Raw genomic sequence first — 18641 nt, 5'->3', positions numbered from 1 at the left:
AAGCCCAATCAGACTTTGTTGGTTCAATAAGGCCTTGTTTGAAAAGTGCAGAACATTCTTCCTTGGCAAGTTTGAGGTATTCTGGATTCATTCCTGGATGAAAAACCTTTGTGGGATTGATGTCTTCATCCTTTTTGAAAGGGAGTTTTATTATAAAAAAAAACTTTTGATTTTCCATAATGGAAATGGATGAGAAAATTGTTGATGACTGTCAACATAAAACTTAAAAGATGATCCCGAATGTTTTCATATCCTGGTAGTGCTTGTTGGATTTCAAATAGACTAGGAATTTTGGTATATGCACTAAAAAAAATTTTATATCTGATTCCTCTGGGCAATGCCTGGAGATTTTTAGTGTGATAATAAGTATCAAATTCAATGAGAATATCTTTCCTAGGGACATCACTTCCAAGAACTTTAACCCATAAAACACATCTTGAAAAGAATTGGATACCAATCTTTCTCTATGTAATCTAGTCAATCTTGAATAACTTTGAATCTGCAGTGACAAAATATTGATCGAAAGGAATCCATTCTTCATAAGGAAGGATATGGTTTCATGATCATTCTGTAGGTTCTAGTATCAATGAAACCAATAGCAGGATTGGGTTTTTCATATTTCTCTAGAAGGATATGAATTTTGACATTTGATCTGAGAATGGTTTTATTAGATTCTGGTTGAGGGAAAAAAAAAAAAGTGCAAGGGATTCTGGATAAAGATTCCTAGAGGGAGAGATATTGATAGGTTGATCAAGAGAATACAAGTATCCTCAATGATCAAGATAGAAGATATTATTTGTGACGGTAAGTTAAAAAAATTCACCAAATCATGAGTGAAACTTTAACTAACCTTGAAATTATCAGTTTACTTTATCATTCTGTTTTCTTTTTCCCGCTTCATAAGATGCAATGTGGGAAGCGTAGGTTCCTTGGTTGCTTTTGCAAATATATTAGGGTAAGAAAAAATAATACTCTCATAAGAAACACTTGGAATTATTCATCTGTAAGGCTGAACCCACCAGATCCATGCAAGGCGAAAATAATAGGTTGGAAATGAATGCTCACGGCGTTTGAGATGACAGTGAAGATTGTGGAGGAAGGAAAGCATGGGGGTCATTTAGTCTTTTTCGGCCTATATTATGATTAAATTAAATATGAAAATTAAAAATATTCCAATTCCAATTATCATCATCACTATATTACATTCCATTACATTCCTTTTGATACTAGGAGGAGGAAAAAAGAACCCAAGTGAATTTTTTAGCTCCTATGATAATGACATAGATGGCTGCAAAAGATGAAAAACAAAACTGCATTGCTCATAAAGTGTGCGCATATGAGCGGCTATTTCCAGGCTTTCCTCCCTCGGAACTGTTTGCCAGACCGGTTGTGCTTTTTCTTTTTCTCTAAACGAGATTTCGCCGCCTTATCTCTCTTTGCCGCCAGTGGCATCTTCTTCTTATGCTCTTTCTGGCGATTGCTCAAGCCACCCGTCTGTCCAAACCAACCAACAATCAATCAATTATCCCATTTAACTTCTAAGGCATCAAGAAGCAAAACTAAAATGCATTCATGATGATTTCTCTCTAGGAGAACCAAAACTACACAATCAATCAATAATCAATATCAATAATTTAGAAATACTGATAATTAAAACACTTGTAAACTAAGTTCTATACACAGGCCAAATCATGCGTCACCTCAATGTGACAATGGTCAGCCTTCTATCTTGTGAACTATATTTCAATTGCAGTTACACCTTCCCCTTTCATATCAGGAATGAAATGAAGATTAAAATATACCTCTTCATCCCGCTTCTTATTGGTTTCTTAAGGGAGTAAGATCTTTTTCTTTTTCTTTTTTTTGGAGACTACATTAGTCATATAAGAGAGCGCCCAACACATGGTGTTGTGAGGTGCAATGGTGCAATCTTCACAAACAAATCAAAACCTATCAACATTCAAGCCCGGATCCAGGTCAAATACCCAACGAAAGAAAAGCTGAATGGTTGCTTTAAAGGTGTTCTTCAAACTTCCAATGCAGGGTTGAGAATATGTAATCAGCCATATCCCAATTTAAAAAGCGGAAAATAGCACTTGGATATATTTTTTACCCATGGCCAAAGAAGAAACGTGCTTGAATTGGGTAAATGGACCCAGTACCTTCAATCAGAATTTTTTTTGCAAAAAAAAAAAAAAAACCGAGATAAACAAAGCCTAATTTCTGTTTGTATATCAGCTTTGAGGGGTTTTTAATCATATCCCAAGGATTAGTTTGAGCTAACAAGCAAGGCCTCTTTTCTTTTGGGACAAAATATTTTAATGAAGATAAGAAGTCCTTTCAAAATAAAAGTAAAAGAATCATCAGCTCCAAAGATTTTCCAATCTCTTTGGAAATAGAATCCCCCAAAAGAAGACCACTGGCTGACACCCAGAGAAAGCCCAAGCGAACCATTTTCCCAAAGGATGTGTCAAAAGAAACTTTTGAGTAAACACTTTTCCTTACAAGCCAGTCAATGAGTCAATCACTAACCATTACAAGGCATTTGGTATTGTGATAAAAAGGCAGAAGGAAGAAGTAGAAACTATCACATAAGGCAAAAGGGAGAAGACATATATGTGCAAGGTTACAAGGGACCATTGAATAGATGCCAAGAGTTGGTAACAAAGTGTGGATCGCGAGCACGCAAAGGTTACTCAATGTTCATTTCCTTAAAAAATTCTTATTAATTTGTATGGCTTCAAGGGGTTATTCAAATGGAAAATGTACAAATTAAATACAAATTTAAACTAGATTGTGGACCCATGCTTTACACCGAGGATGAGATGAACTACATTGTTCATGGCTTGTGATTACTTAGACAAACTATAGATTTTATATTATGTGTAGATATAGATATCTAGACTTCTTTTGGCCAACTATATAGATATATAGATTTTAAATGTACATAAAAAGCAGAGTTTAACATCTTTTTAACTATTTTGTTAACTTTCTTATGTAACGTAACTCCAAACCAATTGAATGCTTAAATGAATGAGAATATTTTGTTGGACATTTTTTAATGCAAAGAAAATCTTTTTCAATAAAAAGAATCTTTTCTATGCTAGAAATTATCACGAGATGAATATTTCCACCATAGATTGTTTTTCATTGCCCTCATCCCCAGAGAAGACTGCATCAGTTTATAAATGCAGCTCCATGAGACCGCAAAATGATTGAGGTTTGGTTATATCGTTGCTTCCTCTTACATAAAATATTGGTCACCCTTAGCATTGGAGCCTAGGATCTAAAACCTTTTTTTTTTTTGGCGGCAGTAGAGTTAACAAGATCATGCTACAAAGACTATTAAACGTGAATCACAGAAACTCCAGAAGGAAACAGCAACAGTCAAAAATAGGACCCCGAAGGAATTGCGTGAAAAAACAACATACCTTTTTCTGTTTGACAGCTGCTCGAGCCATGTATTTTCCTCTATCCTCCCTCCCTGCTCTAATCAATGCCAATCTTTCATCTTTGCTTAGTTTTTTCCTCACGTGAACCTAGAAGATGAATGTGAGTGGTTAGAATAAATGTAATATAGAACATAAAGGGAAACACCTTTTCAGAACCCGATCTAGAAATAATATCTCCTCACAAATACTATAGCAATGAGAAGAAACAATGTATTTCGAATTAGTCCTAAAATTTTGACTAAAATACTAGAGTGTTCTCATTATTTTCCGTGAGTTTAGCATGAATACCCTAAAGCAACAATGAGAAAGGGATTCAGCCAAAACAACATTAAGGGGAAACTCATCAGAAGCCATGTTGATGCTCAAAGAAGCAAGAACAAATAAAACCATCAATCTCTTGAAAATTGATAGACCGTTATTTATATCTGGCAACAAACTCCATGCAGGAGTAGCTAAGAAAAGAAAAATTAATCTCCCATTTCTTCGTGAACAATTCTCCTAAGGAATTATCCAGGTTTTGAAAAATAATGTAAACCACATAACAAATTGATTGGCATAAATTTAAAAGGGCAATTAAATTGAAACGGACATCAAACTTATTGAACCAAAATACTGCATTTTCTTTCCAGCTTGCCCTGCAGCTAGAGATCATCTGCAAAAAAAATTTGAAGTCTGAACAAGACAGAACTACTTACTTCAAGCCTGGCAGGATCCATAGGTTTCCGACTAAGTTGATCAGAGCTTGCAACCTTTACCGCTGCAGACTTTGCTAACCCATGCTGAGCCAATGCACTTTTAGCTTCCTTCTTTGTCTGTGGATAACCAACAAAATAATAGAAAATAGTGTAAATGATATTTAAGTTAGGAATTCCACTGTCTGAGCAATTGATAGTTAAAAAAAGAAAAACACAAACCTTTAGCTCCTTGATCCTTTGGAAGTCCTCATTAGAAAGTATTCCATCTGTTTTGGCTAATTTCTTCAGAGCTCGAAGACTTGCATCACCAACATTGAGTTGTTCACCAGAATCAGTAAACTTCCTTTTTTTGTCCGAGGGTTGATTACTCTTACTCTTTATATCAACGCTCTCATCATCACCAGATGTATGAGAATCGTCATCACCACCATATCTAAGAGAATCGTCATCACCAGATGCATATAGTTCAGCATCACTAGATATATTTAGATCACTATCATCATGTTCCATACCCTCACCATCATCTTCATCAACCTTTTCATTGTCTTCGAGATTGTCCTCTTCATCTTCAGTTTCATTATCGACATTTTCTGATCCAACATCACTACCATCTGCAACATCATCCTCACTTCCAACATCATCACCAGTCACTTGGTTCTCTTCATTACCATTTTCTCCATCACTGCCAAAGCCACTAAGTATAGAGTCATCTGCATCATCGTCCTCCTGGTCATTGTCACTGTCAAGAGTCTGTAGCAACTCAAGACCAGGAACATCAGCTGCAACACTAACTTCTCCATAGGCTTTTGGTCTTGCCTTAGGGTCAATAGGCCGCCCACGGTCCTTCTTTATAAGTAGTGAAGGACAAACCTGCAAAAGAACAATATTAAAAGATTGAATGGCCAAAAAGCAAGTGCATGCACTAGCCCAAGCCCAAACAACCAAGTAGCAGTACCTCTCTGAATAAAGCAATCAGAGATCGGGAGGCAATTGAAACTGACTTATCATGTGACTTCTTATATAGTGCAAGATCTTGTAGCAACTCCTCCGTCATAAGCTAGATTCAAAAAGCAAAAGGTTAACTTTGATACCATTGTGTAGAACAGAAGAAAAAATTAAGAAATTTAAAAGCAGCACCCGGGATATCATTAAAAAATTGAAACAGCAGAAAGAGAACATATCTGAAACAAGAGATTGGGATACTCACCAAGGGCATGCGCATGCATAGCTCCCTCACCACATTTAATCCAACAGTAATAGCCTAGCAACATCGAGCCAAGTAAGGCACCCGTCTCATGACAATGAATTATATAGTGAATTATACAGTTAAGAGGACCAAGAATACCTCTGGACGTGAGCGGTCATGCACAAACTGATTTACTATCTGTTTAAACAAGGGCTCGACTGCATCTGGAGGAACCTGCTTACAACACAACAGCTTCAGTGAAAGACAGAATGACAAAGATGAAAGAAAACAGAGGAAGAGGAATAAGGAGAGTCAGCAGCTGATGAGCAAAATTATTAATTAAAATTTACAACAATAATTTCATAATGATTAAAAAAATTATAGTATACCATATCATGGCAAGCCTGTACTGCTGCTGCAAGCAAATTTGTGACATCTCGTTGATGTGGCTGGTTGCAAAATGCAGATTTAGTCACATTTCAGGGATGGATAAATTATCAACTTAAAACGGATTTATCATATATGGTACCTGAACATATTTCTGAAGAAAAGGATATAAATTAAGTAAAATCAATCGGTGAAGTCCAACTGTTCGAGTAATCACTTTCAACATCATCATCCTAACCTGAAATCATAAAAGTAAATAGTAGAAATCATTGGAAGTGGAATCTTTACGAATAATTCAGAAGACAAGTTTTTTTTTTTTTTTGGGGTTGTGGGAGGGGGGGGGGATCAAGTGTCCTTATCATAAAAACAGAGGAGTGTTGGTTTAATTATAGTTAGAGGATGCACCTCAAATCGTTCATTACAGTTTTGAAGGCGAGAGAACAACTTCTCAGCAAAACCCTGCATGCCACATGTGACAGTGATGTCCTTGATCCAGTGGAACAAAATCCAAATGCAGAAGGGATTAATAATGGTGATAATAAAATGGGCAAACCTGTGCATCTTTCAGGTGATTAAGTGGTGAATAATTAGTGGTATTCTTGTTTCCAGAGGACATGCGTTGCTGTCTTTTCAAGCTTCGCATGGCACGCTGCAGTTTAGCTTTCTTCTTTTTCTTGCTAGCTACTGTACCTTTGTGGTGTGCCTGAATTTTTTCATAAAGATACCAACAATTAGGCAACTCAAATGCAAGCTTCGAGTAGATTGTCCTGCTCCAAGACAATTTTCACAACGCACAAAAGAAATAAGAAAAGGCAAAATTAAAATTGTAGGATCTTTGATCTTTCACATCAATTTATATGAAGTATGTTCTGCATGCGCACATGGACGAGTGTAGTTAGTTTGGCAACAATATCTGCTATCCACTTACATAAAATTATCAATCAGTAATTCAGTGGTTAATCTATTCCTTAAGTGCACACCTGACCTTGTAAATTGCCTCCTTACTGAGGAGAACTTGAGGTTGTGCAGATGATTCATCTTCACTGCTAGAATCATCACTGTCTTCATCATTTTCAATCTTCTCATAATCCAAAAGAAATGACAAAGCAGCTATCATGATCCTGAGAAATACAGATATTAAAACATGAATTCCATGACAGATATAAAATTACAAAAAAGTCGCCTAGTAAAATGGATACCTTGACGATGGATGAAAGGAAGCTGTACAGATGGCATTTGCAGTTCTATCATCAAACCATGTTTTCCTCCGGTGAAGTTCACATAGAGTGATCAGTGCTTGCTTAGCCCTTGCTACATCTTCTTGCTATTAAAATGTGAAAATTTATCCACAGTTACAAGACATCCAATCATATAAGGAACCGGATGATAGGAAGTCTTCTAAATGTTCACTAACCTGTAGCATCCCAAACAAGACATTTTGAAGTGCTCGATTCTTGGCTTCATTTTTATGTTTTTGATTCATGCGCCTAATGCTATGAACAACATGATCAAACGCCAACTTTCTTAACGTTCTGTCATCAAGGGTTTGGAGATCCATGAACAATGAAAGTGTTTCCCCAATATCAACAATCTGACATACAAAGCAAAAGAAAAATCATATTTGATAGCGAGGCATGTTCCAGCCTTTCAAATTTAAATACGTCAGAGTTCTCCATTTACTGTAAAATAACATCAACAATAAACATATTTCTTGGGGATTATATAGGCAAATATAATGGTTAACATGGCGGGGAACTCAATAAGCGCCTTGACAAGATATTCACAAAATTTTCGATACAACATAATGAAGTATTTCTTCACTACATTTTTAAATTATAAGTCTGTCGTGTTATATCCGACGATAAGAAACTAAATTAATGAAAGGTTTAGCAATTTTCAGTCTTCGGCCAGAATATCTCATGCAAATCGTAAAGCCAATTGATAGCATACCTGTCTATTTACGAGGAGGATGAGAGCCTGCGTCAGGTGACACCGAAGCCCAGAAAGTAGCGTGCTTCCGGCAGAGTGAAGCAAATCCGCCAGCTTCTTGGGGAAATCAGCAAGATGCGTAGGATAGAAGGGAGTGACGTGAGCCAAGAACATAGCCCTGTCACCGAGGTCTTTGGCTACGGAGGAGTCGCTACCAATGCCACTAATAGAGGTGAAACTCATCGCCGCTTGCTGCTGAAAGAGTTCCAACGACGAATTGAATTGGTTGTAGAGAAGGACTAGCTCAGACTCGTATCCTTCAGGGTCACACTTCATTTTAGATTGCAGTGACGGCAGGCTTAGCTTCTCCGAACTCCGACCCGACGCCAATAGAGATTCCGGCGTTATGCCGGAGGTGGCGTGATGAGACATTGAGCGAGCCTGTTAGTGCTGCGCCAATGTTTTCCTCCAAGGGAAAGAGAGAAAAACCTTGAAAAACCCTACACGCATTTGAGCTTCTATCAACCGACGCATTTCGGAGTTGACTCGGTGTCCGCGCCAAAAGAATAAAAATAAAAATTTTGGATATGCGACAAATATGTGTTCATAAGAATTTTTTTATAAATCATGATAAGATGTCTTTCATGTGCTTACCTTTTGTTTCACAAATCACAATCTTATTCCACCCCTCTATCATCACTCTTATATCTTCATTCACCTGAAATACAAAAAATTATATAATTAATAATAATTAAAATGTAAATGTAAATGAAGAGTAAAAAAATTAAGAACCAATAAACCATAAGCACAAGTGCTCAAAACACGCAAATGACCAAGCGCCCATTTGAAACAGTTTATAAGTAGTTTTTTAATAGTGATTTACGGAATACGAAACATGTAAGAGAAACTTTGTCTCGATTTACGTGAAATGTGTTTATAAGAAATTTTTTAAGTCTTCTTAAACAGGCCCTGAGAGGAACAAATATAGGAGGGAAAAATAAGTTATAAAAGATAGGTATTGTCAATAGCTTAATTGAAATTAATTTATAATTAATCGTCTTTAATATAAAAGTTAGTTTGACATTAAATTTGGTCTTAAATATAAGATTTCTAATATACTTTGTTTTCTCTTGATAATCTTTATAGTAGTTGCACATTTTAAATATTTCGTCAAATAATAGTTTTAGCTAACACATATTATTAACAATGATATTTTAGGAAAGATAACACTTATTTATTACAAATAACTAATTAAATAATTTTTTTAATCTACTCAAATTAGTCAATTAACTTTTATATTAAAAGACCAAATGTACTATTAATTAAAATTTTAAAATTGGGTTAACATATAAATTTGTTTTGAAAGTTTTCACCTAAAGCAATGTTGCTCTAAAAGAGTGGGTTCAAGATTTCCTAAAAGTGTTAAAGCGTTAGAATAGATAGAATTATTAAAATAGAATAACGTTACCCACTACAAAAAAAAATGTTTTACAGCGATTATTTTTGTGTATTTGTAGCGGTTCGTTTGTAGCAATTTTGAGAACCGCTACTAAAATGTGTGTCACAAAAGTACTTTGCAATTGTTATAAAAAACCACTGCAAATATGGTTAAACCTGCTGCAAAATTTTGCAGCGGTTGTCCGAATCGTTACAAATACATGTCAGAAACTGCTACAAATTTTAAAAGTTTTCACCTAAAGCAATGTTGCTCTAAAAGTGTGGGTTCAAGATTTCCTAGAAGTGTTAAATGTTAGAATAGATAGAAGTGTTAAAATAGAATAACATTGCCCACTACCAAAAAAAAAAAGGTGTGTTGCAACCGTTATTTTTGCACATTTGCAGCGTTTTTAACCGTTAAAAATGCATTTGTAGCAATTTTGAGAACCGCTGCAAATATAGTCAAACCTGCTACAAAATTTTGCAGCAGTTGTCAGAATCACTACAAACTACTACAAATTTTAGTCAAAGATGACAATAAAGTACTCAATTTGTAGCGGTTCTTTAGAACGGCATTTGTAACGATTCCTAAAACCACTGCAAATGCACATATTTTTTTTAAAACATTATTATTAAATTATTATTTGTTATTTATCTATTTTGTTACTTATATATGTAATTTTATATTTTGATTTATTTATTTATTTAAATATGTTTTTCATAAAAACTATTTAAATATGTGAGAAATAATTTTTAAATATATATCTATAATTGGGTAATAAATTTTTAGAAGATAGAAGGATGAATATTTGTCTTGTGATAAGAATCCACAATAGAAATAAAAAATTAAAAGAATATATAAGTATCCTAATAAATGTAAATAAGAAATAAAATTAAATAATAAATTTTCCATTTTTTAACCTCTAACAAACTAACGCAGCAAAAGAGAGGAAGAAATAAGGAAAGATGGGAAAGAAGAATGAGAAGGGGAAAGAACAAATAGGAAGTAAGAGAGGGGGTGTTTATAATAAATACATGACATTAGCAAAAATTTGAGTAGCGGTTCAAAAAACCACTACAAATAAAAGACATTTGCAGTGGTTTTTTCATAAAATCATTGCAAGTTATTTTCATTTGCAGTGGTTCTTGGCAAAACTGCTGCAAATATAATATTTTATTAACTGATATTTTGATTAACTCAACGCTGCATTTGTAGCGGCTTTCATAAAACCGTTGTAATTGCAGTGGTTCTGACAAAACCACTACAAATATTTTTTAAATTTGCGGTGGTTATAAGAAAACTGCTACAAATGTATTACGTTTACAGCGGTTCAAACAAAATTGTTGCAAAAGTTTTGGAAATTTGTAGCAGTTTACTCGGAGCCACAAAAAATGTGTGTCATCTGCGTTTTAGTCGTTTTTTTTTTGGACCCTATGTAAAATTTCTCTACAATTGTTCCCGTAGAGAGAAACTTACGCACCATAATTTTGTTGCGGTATTAAAAAAATCACTATTAATGCACAAAAAACCGCTTCTAACACTATCCTTACAATCAAACCATTGCATGTTAATAACGGTTTTTGTATAACCACTACAAATGTATAATTTAATAGCGGTTATTTGGAACCACCAGAAAACACTTTTTTTTTTGGTATTGACCTTTTACTAATATTAAAAATATTACTCCTCCGGTCCTTAATATAAGACCCATTTAACTAATTTGATTAGATTAAGGAAGTTAGGTAAGTTAGTTAATTATAAGAAAAGTGATATATTTTTCCTAAAACACCATAATCATCTTTCTTAATACCTCCTCTCCCTCTTCTATTTAATTATGGTTGAGGGAGTATCTATAGGGGTAATTTAGAGAAAATTGATAAATATGATAAATGGGTCTTATATTTAGGACCAAAACCAACTCAAAAATTGGGTCTTATATTAAGGACCGGAGGAGTAATAATTAACATTAATTTTTTAATAGGATGGAGGCAACATTGCTACTTTTTGAAAGTTCCAAAACCATGCTGAACAAAAAAAATTTAAAGCGTTACTAGCTAAAAGCTTTCAGAGCAAAATTGCCCATTAAAATATTACTACTTTCAGTTCTCAATGTAAAAGTTAGTTGACTAATTTGAATAAATTAAAAAAAATTAATTAAGATAGTTATTTGTAATAAATATGTGTTGTATTTTCTAAAATGCTCTGACTAATTATATATATTAACTAGAATTACCATTTAATTAAACATTTTGCATGTGTAATTACTACAAGTCTACTTTAAAAAAAATAAATAAGAAAGATAAAGTGGATTAGAGTTTTATATTTAGAATTAAATTGAATGTTAAATTAGCTTTTATATTAAATATCCAATTGTACTACTCCTTCAGTTCTTAATATAAGACTTTTTCGACTAATTTGATTAGATAAAGGAAGTTAGTTAATTATAACAAATATGACATATTTTTTCTAAAACACTGTAATCAACTTTCTTAATATATTTTCTCTCTCACTTACTTAATTATGGTTGAAGAAGTATTTATATGAATAAGTTAGAAAAAAATTGATAAATATAAGAAATAGGTCTTATATTTAGGATTAAAATTAATTTAACAATTAGGTCTTATATTAAGAACCAAAACAGTATTATGGTAATTTTCATGTGACGGTGAGTTGACCCGCGGGTTAAATGAGTGGGGTTTATTTGATTATATTTAAAAGAGAAAACCATATTGAAGGTACCTATACTTTCTCTTAATTTTTAATTTGGTACCTATATGTTTTTTCATTTTAATTAAACATTTAATTTTATCTTTTTAGCAACATTAGCTCTTATAACTTTGTTCTATTGATATTTTTAGTCCCTACATAAGGATTAATGATGTTAATAGAACAAAATTAAAGATTTAGTTAAGAACAAAAAAACACATAGGTACCAAATTAAAAATTAAAAAAAAAAATAAGTACCTCCAATATGGTTTTCCTATTTAACAATAATATTAGAGTAAATATTATGGTGCGTATTCGGTTTTCGAATTCGATTTCCCTCACCCGAAATTGCTTCGAGTATCATCGTGGTGTTGGCGGCCCGGCGGGGTTGGAATATGAAGTTTCAAAGGCAAGACAGATACAGAGCTTCGCCGTGGCTATGAGAAGCGGAATTTATTCCAGCAATCTTCAGGTAATGTGAATCGTGTTTCCCACATTTGGATGTGAGATAAAACCCATGCTCTTTGGTTTGTTGTTTAGTGAAATTTCCCAACGAGAAGTAAGATCAGGGCATTGCGAAACGAGTATGGCTGGAAATTCAACTAGGCCTACTCAACCTTGCTTTTTTGGGTTCCTTAAACTCTCAATCTCAATCTACCTAGTTGCTTTAGAAGTCCATTCAATTAACTTTCTTTAGTACCTCGTAAAAGGTCTAGTCTAGCTGAAAAATGTACTGGTAAAAGGTAAGAAAAACTCTCCGAAGCGTTGTTAAAAGTAGAGTCCTACGCCATTCGTAGTGTCACAGGGGACAATGGTTGCAAAAGTTTATAACTTGGGGGAATGGACTCTCCTTCTCCTTATCTCTCCCCTAACTGCTCGTCCTGTCCGAAATGTTAGCCTTGATTGCGTTATGTTTGTTCTTTGTAAAAGTCAATATCGCCACATATGCATTTAGTTACTTGCCTCTATATCTGCTTTCATTGCATGTCATGAAGCTTGCTTTACTACATATTAAGCTTTTCATTCTATCTATTTCACCTGTATTTAATTCCTTGGCAAGATGGATGAGCTGCCTGAGAGTTTTATTAATCATATTTTCACCCATTAGCAGGTCTTTTCGAAACTGAAGCTCTGCAATGAAGATTTTATGGGAAAATTACTTTGCAGAAGATGGACTTTGCTCAGCCCTGAAACGAAAGTTCACCAAGTAATACAAAGAGACAAATCCCATGATTGTAGTGTCTTTTTACGCACTAACCCTTCTTTCAATGATGACTTAAGGGAGATGGATAAAGGAGATCGATACTTCTATATTGTGCGGGATGATTTGTTGCACCCATTAATTAATGGCAATAAAGCAAGAAAACTAGATGGGGTACTTCCTCTACTTGAAGATTTTTCCGTCACGGATGTGGTGAGATTATCCTTCAAAATAGTAAATGCATCTTTAAATGCTTTTCTCTGATCTATGTTTGACCCTTTTTTGGTGCGGTAGAGTTCATTTTGTTGCTTCTGTAAGGGAATTTTTCCACATAAATGTTATTTCACTCTTTTTCTTCTTTTATTGAATATTTGAATGTATTGCATCATATCACTCATATTTGATGATTTCTTGAATATTGTAGTTTTTGCTTAGAGTTCGAAAGAGTAACATCAAGAATGGGATTGGCTCTTCTATCTCTTATAGAAATGTGGTCTAGAGTGTCTTGTTACAAATATTCTATACAATATTGAATCAAATGATTAACTAGTGAATAGATAAATCAGATATTTCTTTGGTGAAGTTAGATTGGGTATTAACTTGAGTGTCGTGCTGAGTGTTCAAATTCCCAATCTGTTTGGGAAATTACTCGATGAACAAATAATTCTAGCCTTGGAAGTTCTTAATCATGGGGAACTCCAAGATCCAACCCTCTTCTGGCCAGTCCAAGATCAACTACTCAACTAACACATTTTCTAGGTCACATGTGGAGGCTGTCACAGTGCTCATACAGCTGCTGTTGGTAGGTATTTGTATGGCTATGGCATAAAATTTTACTGAATTTTTAGAATTACATGAAATTTAAATTTTGGATGAAATTAACACTACAAGGATAATCCCAAATCATGATTTGCGTATCTTGTTGCAGCTGCTCTTTGTGCCGAGAGAGGAATCAAATCACATTTGCTTCTGCGAGGGGAGCAACCTGATATCTTGACTGGCTATAACTTGATGTCCACAATATATGGAAATGTGACATATGTTCCAAGATCTATTTATGCCAACCGTGAAGAGATGCTGAAGAACCATGCCAAGTTGGTGGCTGGTGACAACGATTCTATTGTATGGTTAAATGATATTGTTGAAGCCTCAACCATTGGCTTGTCTACTTCTCCAACATTAGCAGAAATTGATGCTAGTAGATATGCTAGAAACCATCCAAAAACGATTTTAATAATCAATGAAGGTGCAGCTGAATCTGTAGCTCTACTAGGTAATGATGAGAGCCGTTTTTGTTGAATGAAACAGTCTCCAAGTAGGCATGCGTATTTTCAGACCATTTTCTTTTTTGGTTAGGTAAAGACTCAGATAGAGCCTGCATTAAGCCTGATTCCAGTTCCACAGTAACTCTATGTATATGCCTTGATGACCCTTTTTTTTTTTAAATATTATGTTGGTCATATTTGTAAATAGGGTAAATTACTATTCCCTTCCCTAAGAGATGCCTACATTACTCAATTTTCTCCTCTATTATGGTCAGATACATATTTAACCAGAGGGAAGCCTGGTGTAAATGCACGGGGACCCTAAAAAGACATAGTGAATTTGTAAAAATAGCAAAAGAAGCAGGTGAAAAAAGTGGGTCCCATGAACTGGTTAGAAGCTGTGTCTTAGTACACAACTTTTATATTATTTATAGATTGTAGAAGTGATAAGTATAAGGGTGTTTGCTATTTTTGTCAAATTTGGCTTAGTTGTTATTGCAGAAGAGGTCAATGCGCTGCACTTTTTTAATGTCAAAAGACGAAAGTGTAATTTTTTCAAAACTAAGGAAAAGACTATAATTTAAGAGTATCTCGTAAAGTAATGTACTCAATAAATATGAATGGCTATTGGAGAAAGTCAAGTAGATTTGAATATGTACATTCACATGGTTCAGTTGTTGACCACACTTGTCAACAATTAATGCCTGTTATTGATGAGTAGTATCATGGAGAATTGTAGTGGCCGTGGTAAACAACTCACATTTTCATATACTTACCTCATTAAGGGCATTATATTATTATATATCTTGTATCGTTGGAATTGGAATTCATGCTTTTGTGGTGTTACTCTTGCCAAAGTTTGATAAAATTTGATGGCTATTGCAATAAACCAATAACTTGTTCTTTCCTTGTGAAGGTGTTATTCGGTTAGCGCAATACTTGTCAGAGAATCATTTATTTGGAAGAAGGGCCTTAAGATTTGTTGTGGATGCTGGTACTGGGACAACAGCTATTGGTTTAGGACTCGCAGCTCGATGCTTGGGGTGTGTTTTGGTTTATATAGCTTGCCATTTTATTTGAAGAGAATATTTTTGAATAATTTTACAATATTGATTCGTTGCAATCTCTGTTTTTGCTTCCATGCAGATTCCCATGGGAGGTCTATGCAGTCATGCTGGCTGACACAATTGATGCATACAGAGAAAAGCAAGAACGATTAGTTTCTGAATTTAAGAAGCATTTTAATGTTCAGTTTATTGACCACAGTGCGAACAAAGAGGATGCCAGAATTGTGCATTGGGTGGAACGATTCCGTCCAAGAAAGTAAGTGTGATAGACTTATCTACTATTATCTTAACGGTGGTGGTTTTTGTCTAGCGTTTCTGCCAAGTACCGTCTTAATAGGGTCTTCGATGCATACTAGTTAGCAAAAGCATCTTAAATAGAAAATTTGCTATAAGGACAGCAATGATGAAGGCGTTTCAAAAGGTCATTCTGTATGGCGATTTAACCTTGCATCAATTCTCCTCGGCTCCTTTTGCCTGAGAGTGCTACACATTAAATTGCAGATTCTTTAATTCGATCAGTGAAATGTTAATATGCTGTCGTTAACAGAAATCCACCACTAAACAGTTAATTTGAGCAGTTATGGTGGTTGTTCATAAATTTTTTACGGAGGCCATGGGTCAAAATCAATATCCATGAAAGTGAAATTGTTGAAACTGAGGAATTAAGGGAGTAAACATTCACTACTAAAGAGTTACCAAGAAGTTAATATCCTAATAATGATGTAGTTATGTATTCAGAAAGAGTCGCGCCCAATAATGTGATTTTGTACCAAGGTTCGTTCTTTACATTAACTGCTCTTCATTATTCATTTCTTTGTTGAATCTATCTGTGTGCCTACTAAATTTATAGGAAATCACACTGTTTCGCACTGTTTATAAGTAGGACTTGTTCTATGGGGCTCTGTGCAATGCATAGTTGATATATCTTAGGAGAGAAAGCAAAGGCCGAGAGAAACACTGTCGTCTCAGAAGGGATTCCTATTTTGTAGACTTAAATCATTAGGGGGATTACAACAGTATCCATAGAGCATAGGAGAATGCGCTGCAGAGTTTAGTTTATTTCACGATAGACCCAAAATAAAAACAAGAGAAAAGGGTTAGTAATTCCATATTATACAATTACTTTAATTATCGCAGAGGAAATAGATTCTGGGGCCAAGAACACTTCCCACTTAAACAGTTGTTGTGGCACTTCCTTTTTTGGTAAGTTTGTATCGATTTAAGGTTTATTATGTACAAACACTTGCAAATTCTAGGTTTGGAAAGGTTTTGGAAGGGGAAATGCAAACATGCCAGCAAGTTGCGCGACAAACTGGGATTCTGGTGGATCCTGTGTACACTCTGGCTGCTTGGGAAATGGCTACGCGTCTGTGTAACGAAGAAGCTAAAGGAGGACCAGAGGTGGTGATGCTTCACACTGGAGGCACTTTGGGCACGTTTGGGTTGGCTCAGAGGTACAAAAATTACTTTGGCACCCTCTAAGAAAGGACTCAACCTTTATTAGCAGATGACCAATGTTACATGGACTCCATAGGGACTGGTTAAAAATTTGATGTTTCTCTCCCAATATTATTTATTTTTGACCTTTATCGCAATGTAATATCGGATGATTAAATTTATCTTTTATACATAGCGTATTTGAATTGAAATTTAGACATTAGCCAAAAAAAAAAAAAGCAAGGAGAAAACTGTTCCTCTTAACCTTTAAAATTAAAAGCAAGTTCCTTGCAGCTGACATGAAGAATAAAATCTAATGCTAGTTTGGAATAGTGATAGGGTCCTTTAAAAATATTTTTTCATTGCGATTTACAAAATACCTGTGTGAGGAGAGTTTTATTTCTTTATTGTGATTTACAAAATACCAAATAACTATGTATGAGGAGAGTTTTATTTCAATTTGTGAGAATATACTTATAAGCACTTGATATAAGCAGTTTCAAATAACCCTTAAAAGGTCAAGCTAGTAACTTGATTGATGGCAACTAGAATAGATCCTTTGTGAAAGTTACTCATAATGTTATCTACTATCATTTAATGGTATGGGGTACAATGCACCACTCTGTTAAGTTTGAAGGTAACAGTTCACCCTTTGATGGTTTAGAATACCAGCATTCTCGTGAGAGTAGTTTAAGGATAAAAAAAATCCTTTGACATTTTTATAAATGCATTGATATTGGTGATTCAATAAATGGAACTATGCACTTTTTTTTCCGTAGAAATTGTACCAAAACTGTAGGCTTGACCATAGAAGAATGCATTAGTGAGCTTAAATACCCAAACACTGGGGAAGAGGTGGCAAGTCAATAATCAAGATTAACAAAGTAATCACGTGAGATGTGGAGTTTTGTTTTGGCTCTCATTTTGACACTGCCTTTGCCCAATCCTAGCTATGTGGATTTTGTATTTGAAGTTTACTAATAATTTTTGGTCTCTTAAATTTGCCTTCATTTTGATTTTGGTTCATGAAGTTTTAAATTATAGGTTTTAATCTCTTAAGTTTTTTTCCGCCTAAAATATTGGTCCCTACAAGTTAATGAATAACTGGACCATTTTGTTAATCAAAACTCATAATTTAAAACTTGAAGAACTGAAATCAAAATTTATGAAAACTTAAGGAACCAAATATTGTATTAGTCATAATGTCACAAATATGATTTTTTTTTCCGGTTACAATATGATTATTTTTTTCCTTATTTCAACATTGCTCGTAATTATTACTCCCTCCGTTCCTTATTATAAGAGACATTTGATGCTTATGGCATGTTCCTATATATAAGAGACACTTAAAAGTTGTCTCTACTTTTTTGTGTTGATTTCCTATTTTATCCATATTTATTGTCTTCAACTCACACTCTCTCTCCATTCCCCTTCTCTTTCTTTCAATAATTTAATTATTCTCTCTCATACTCTCTCTCCTTATTAATGAGGGCATTTTTGGAAAAGAAATTATATTTTTTACACATTGATTGTTCTTAACTAATTTTAACTGCTTTTTTGATCAACGTAATTCGGTTATTCGTCTCTTATAATAAGAAACGGAGGGAGTATTATTCTATTGGAAGACAGTAACTAGCAGTCAAGCCCTCTGTTCTATTATTATTACAGAATAATCCATCCTCCCTACTGACTGAAAGAATGTAACTGCGTTATTTAATTAGACGAGCCATGTTAATTCATGTGGGGTCCACATCTAATTGTGCCTATAATAAATGGAGTTTGACTGCAATTAATTCACCTGTACCTGATCCATTCAATGCAGGAGGGGCGGCCTATATTCGGCGGAGGCATATACAACTCATGTCAGGACGAAATTAA

The 18641-nt window shown here is 34.4% G+C and overlaps 2 protein-coding genes across 6 annotated transcripts; one reads left to right on the top strand and one right to left on the bottom strand.

Annotated features, from left to right (window-relative positions):
* Nucleotides 1-1088: 1088 nt before the first annotated feature.
* Nucleotides 1089-8128, bottom strand: LOC114751888 (protein SDA1 homolog). The gene is made up of 15 exons (XM_028940576.1): nt 7671-8128; nt 7135-7311; nt 6920-7044; nt 6706-6841; nt 6274-6423; nt 6126-6179; nt 5863-5958; nt 5723-5782; nt 5493-5567; nt 5355-5408; nt 5103-5204; nt 4367-5017; nt 4148-4264; nt 3432-3539; nt 1089-1494 (listed from the first exon to the last, which is right to left on the bottom strand). The coding sequence occupies exons 1-15, from the start codon at nt 8079-8081 to the stop codon at nt 1345-1347; spliced, it is 2466 nt and encodes an 821-aa protein (XP_028796409.1). The 5' UTR covers nt 8082-8128; the 3' UTR covers nt 1089-1344.
* A 4016-nt stretch (nt 8129-12144) lies between these two features.
* Nucleotides 12145-17002, top strand: LOC114751878 (D-cysteine desulfhydrase 2, mitochondrial-like). Of its 5 annotated transcripts, none has more exons than XM_028940569.1 (8): nt 12145-12265; nt 12905-12991; nt 13075-13207; nt 13754-13796; nt 13923-14267; nt 15176-15302; nt 15406-15582; nt 16583-17002. In XM_028940569.1, exons 2-8 carry the CDS (start codon nt 12930-12932, stop codon nt 16806-16808), a joined length of 1113 nt encoding a protein of 370 aa, XP_028796402.1. In that variant the 5' UTR covers nt 12145-12265; nt 12905-12929; the 3' UTR covers nt 16809-17002. The 5 variants fall into 5 exon arrangements, with proteins under 5 accessions (XP_028796402.1, XP_028796400.1, XP_028796401.1 ...); XM_028940567.1 differs by having other exon boundaries at nt 12905-13000; XM_028940568.1 differs by having other exon boundaries at nt 12902-13000.
* The last annotated feature ends 1639 nt before the right edge of the window (nt 17003-18641 follow it).

Source organism: Neltuma alba, unplaced genomic scaffold (assembly GCF_004799145.2).
Source record: "Neltuma alba isolate B1F8T4 unplaced genomic scaffold, ASM479914v2 tig00007147_pilon, whole genome shotgun sequence".
In the NCBI taxonomy this organism is placed as follows: Eukaryota; Viridiplantae; Streptophyta; class Magnoliopsida; order Fabales; family Fabaceae; genus Neltuma; species Neltuma alba.
Note: the sequence above shows the minus strand (reverse complement) of the source record. Positions and strands in the feature narration are given on the sequence as shown.

Excerpts from the sequence above, each read along its gene's own strand:
- LOC114751888 (XM_028940576.1), bottom strand. The coding sequence starts at position 8,081 with ATGTCTCATCACGCCACCTCCGGCATAACGCCGGAATCTCTATTGGCG. Across the intron at positions 5,205-5,354 it reads TATGCATGCGCATGCCCTTG|CTTATGACGGAGGAGTTGCT; the intron begins GTGAGTATCCCA and ends TTTTGAATCTAG. Across the intron at positions 3,540-4,147 it reads TGGATCCTGCCAGGCTTGAA|GTTCACGTGAGGAAAAAACT; the intron begins GTAAGTAGTTCT and ends TTCATCTTCTAG.
- LOC114751878 (XM_028940564.1), top strand. The coding sequence starts at position 12,233 with ATGAGAAGCGGAATTTATTCCAGCAATCTTCAG. Across the intron at positions 12,266-12,901 it reads TTTATTCCAGCAATCTTCAG|CAGGTCTTTTCGAAACTGAA; the intron begins GTAATGTGAATC and ends TTCACCCATTAG. Across the intron at positions 15,303-15,405 it reads CTCGCAGCTCGATGCTTGGG|ATTCCCATGGGAGGTCTATG; the intron begins GTGTGTTTTGGT and ends GCTTCCATGCAG.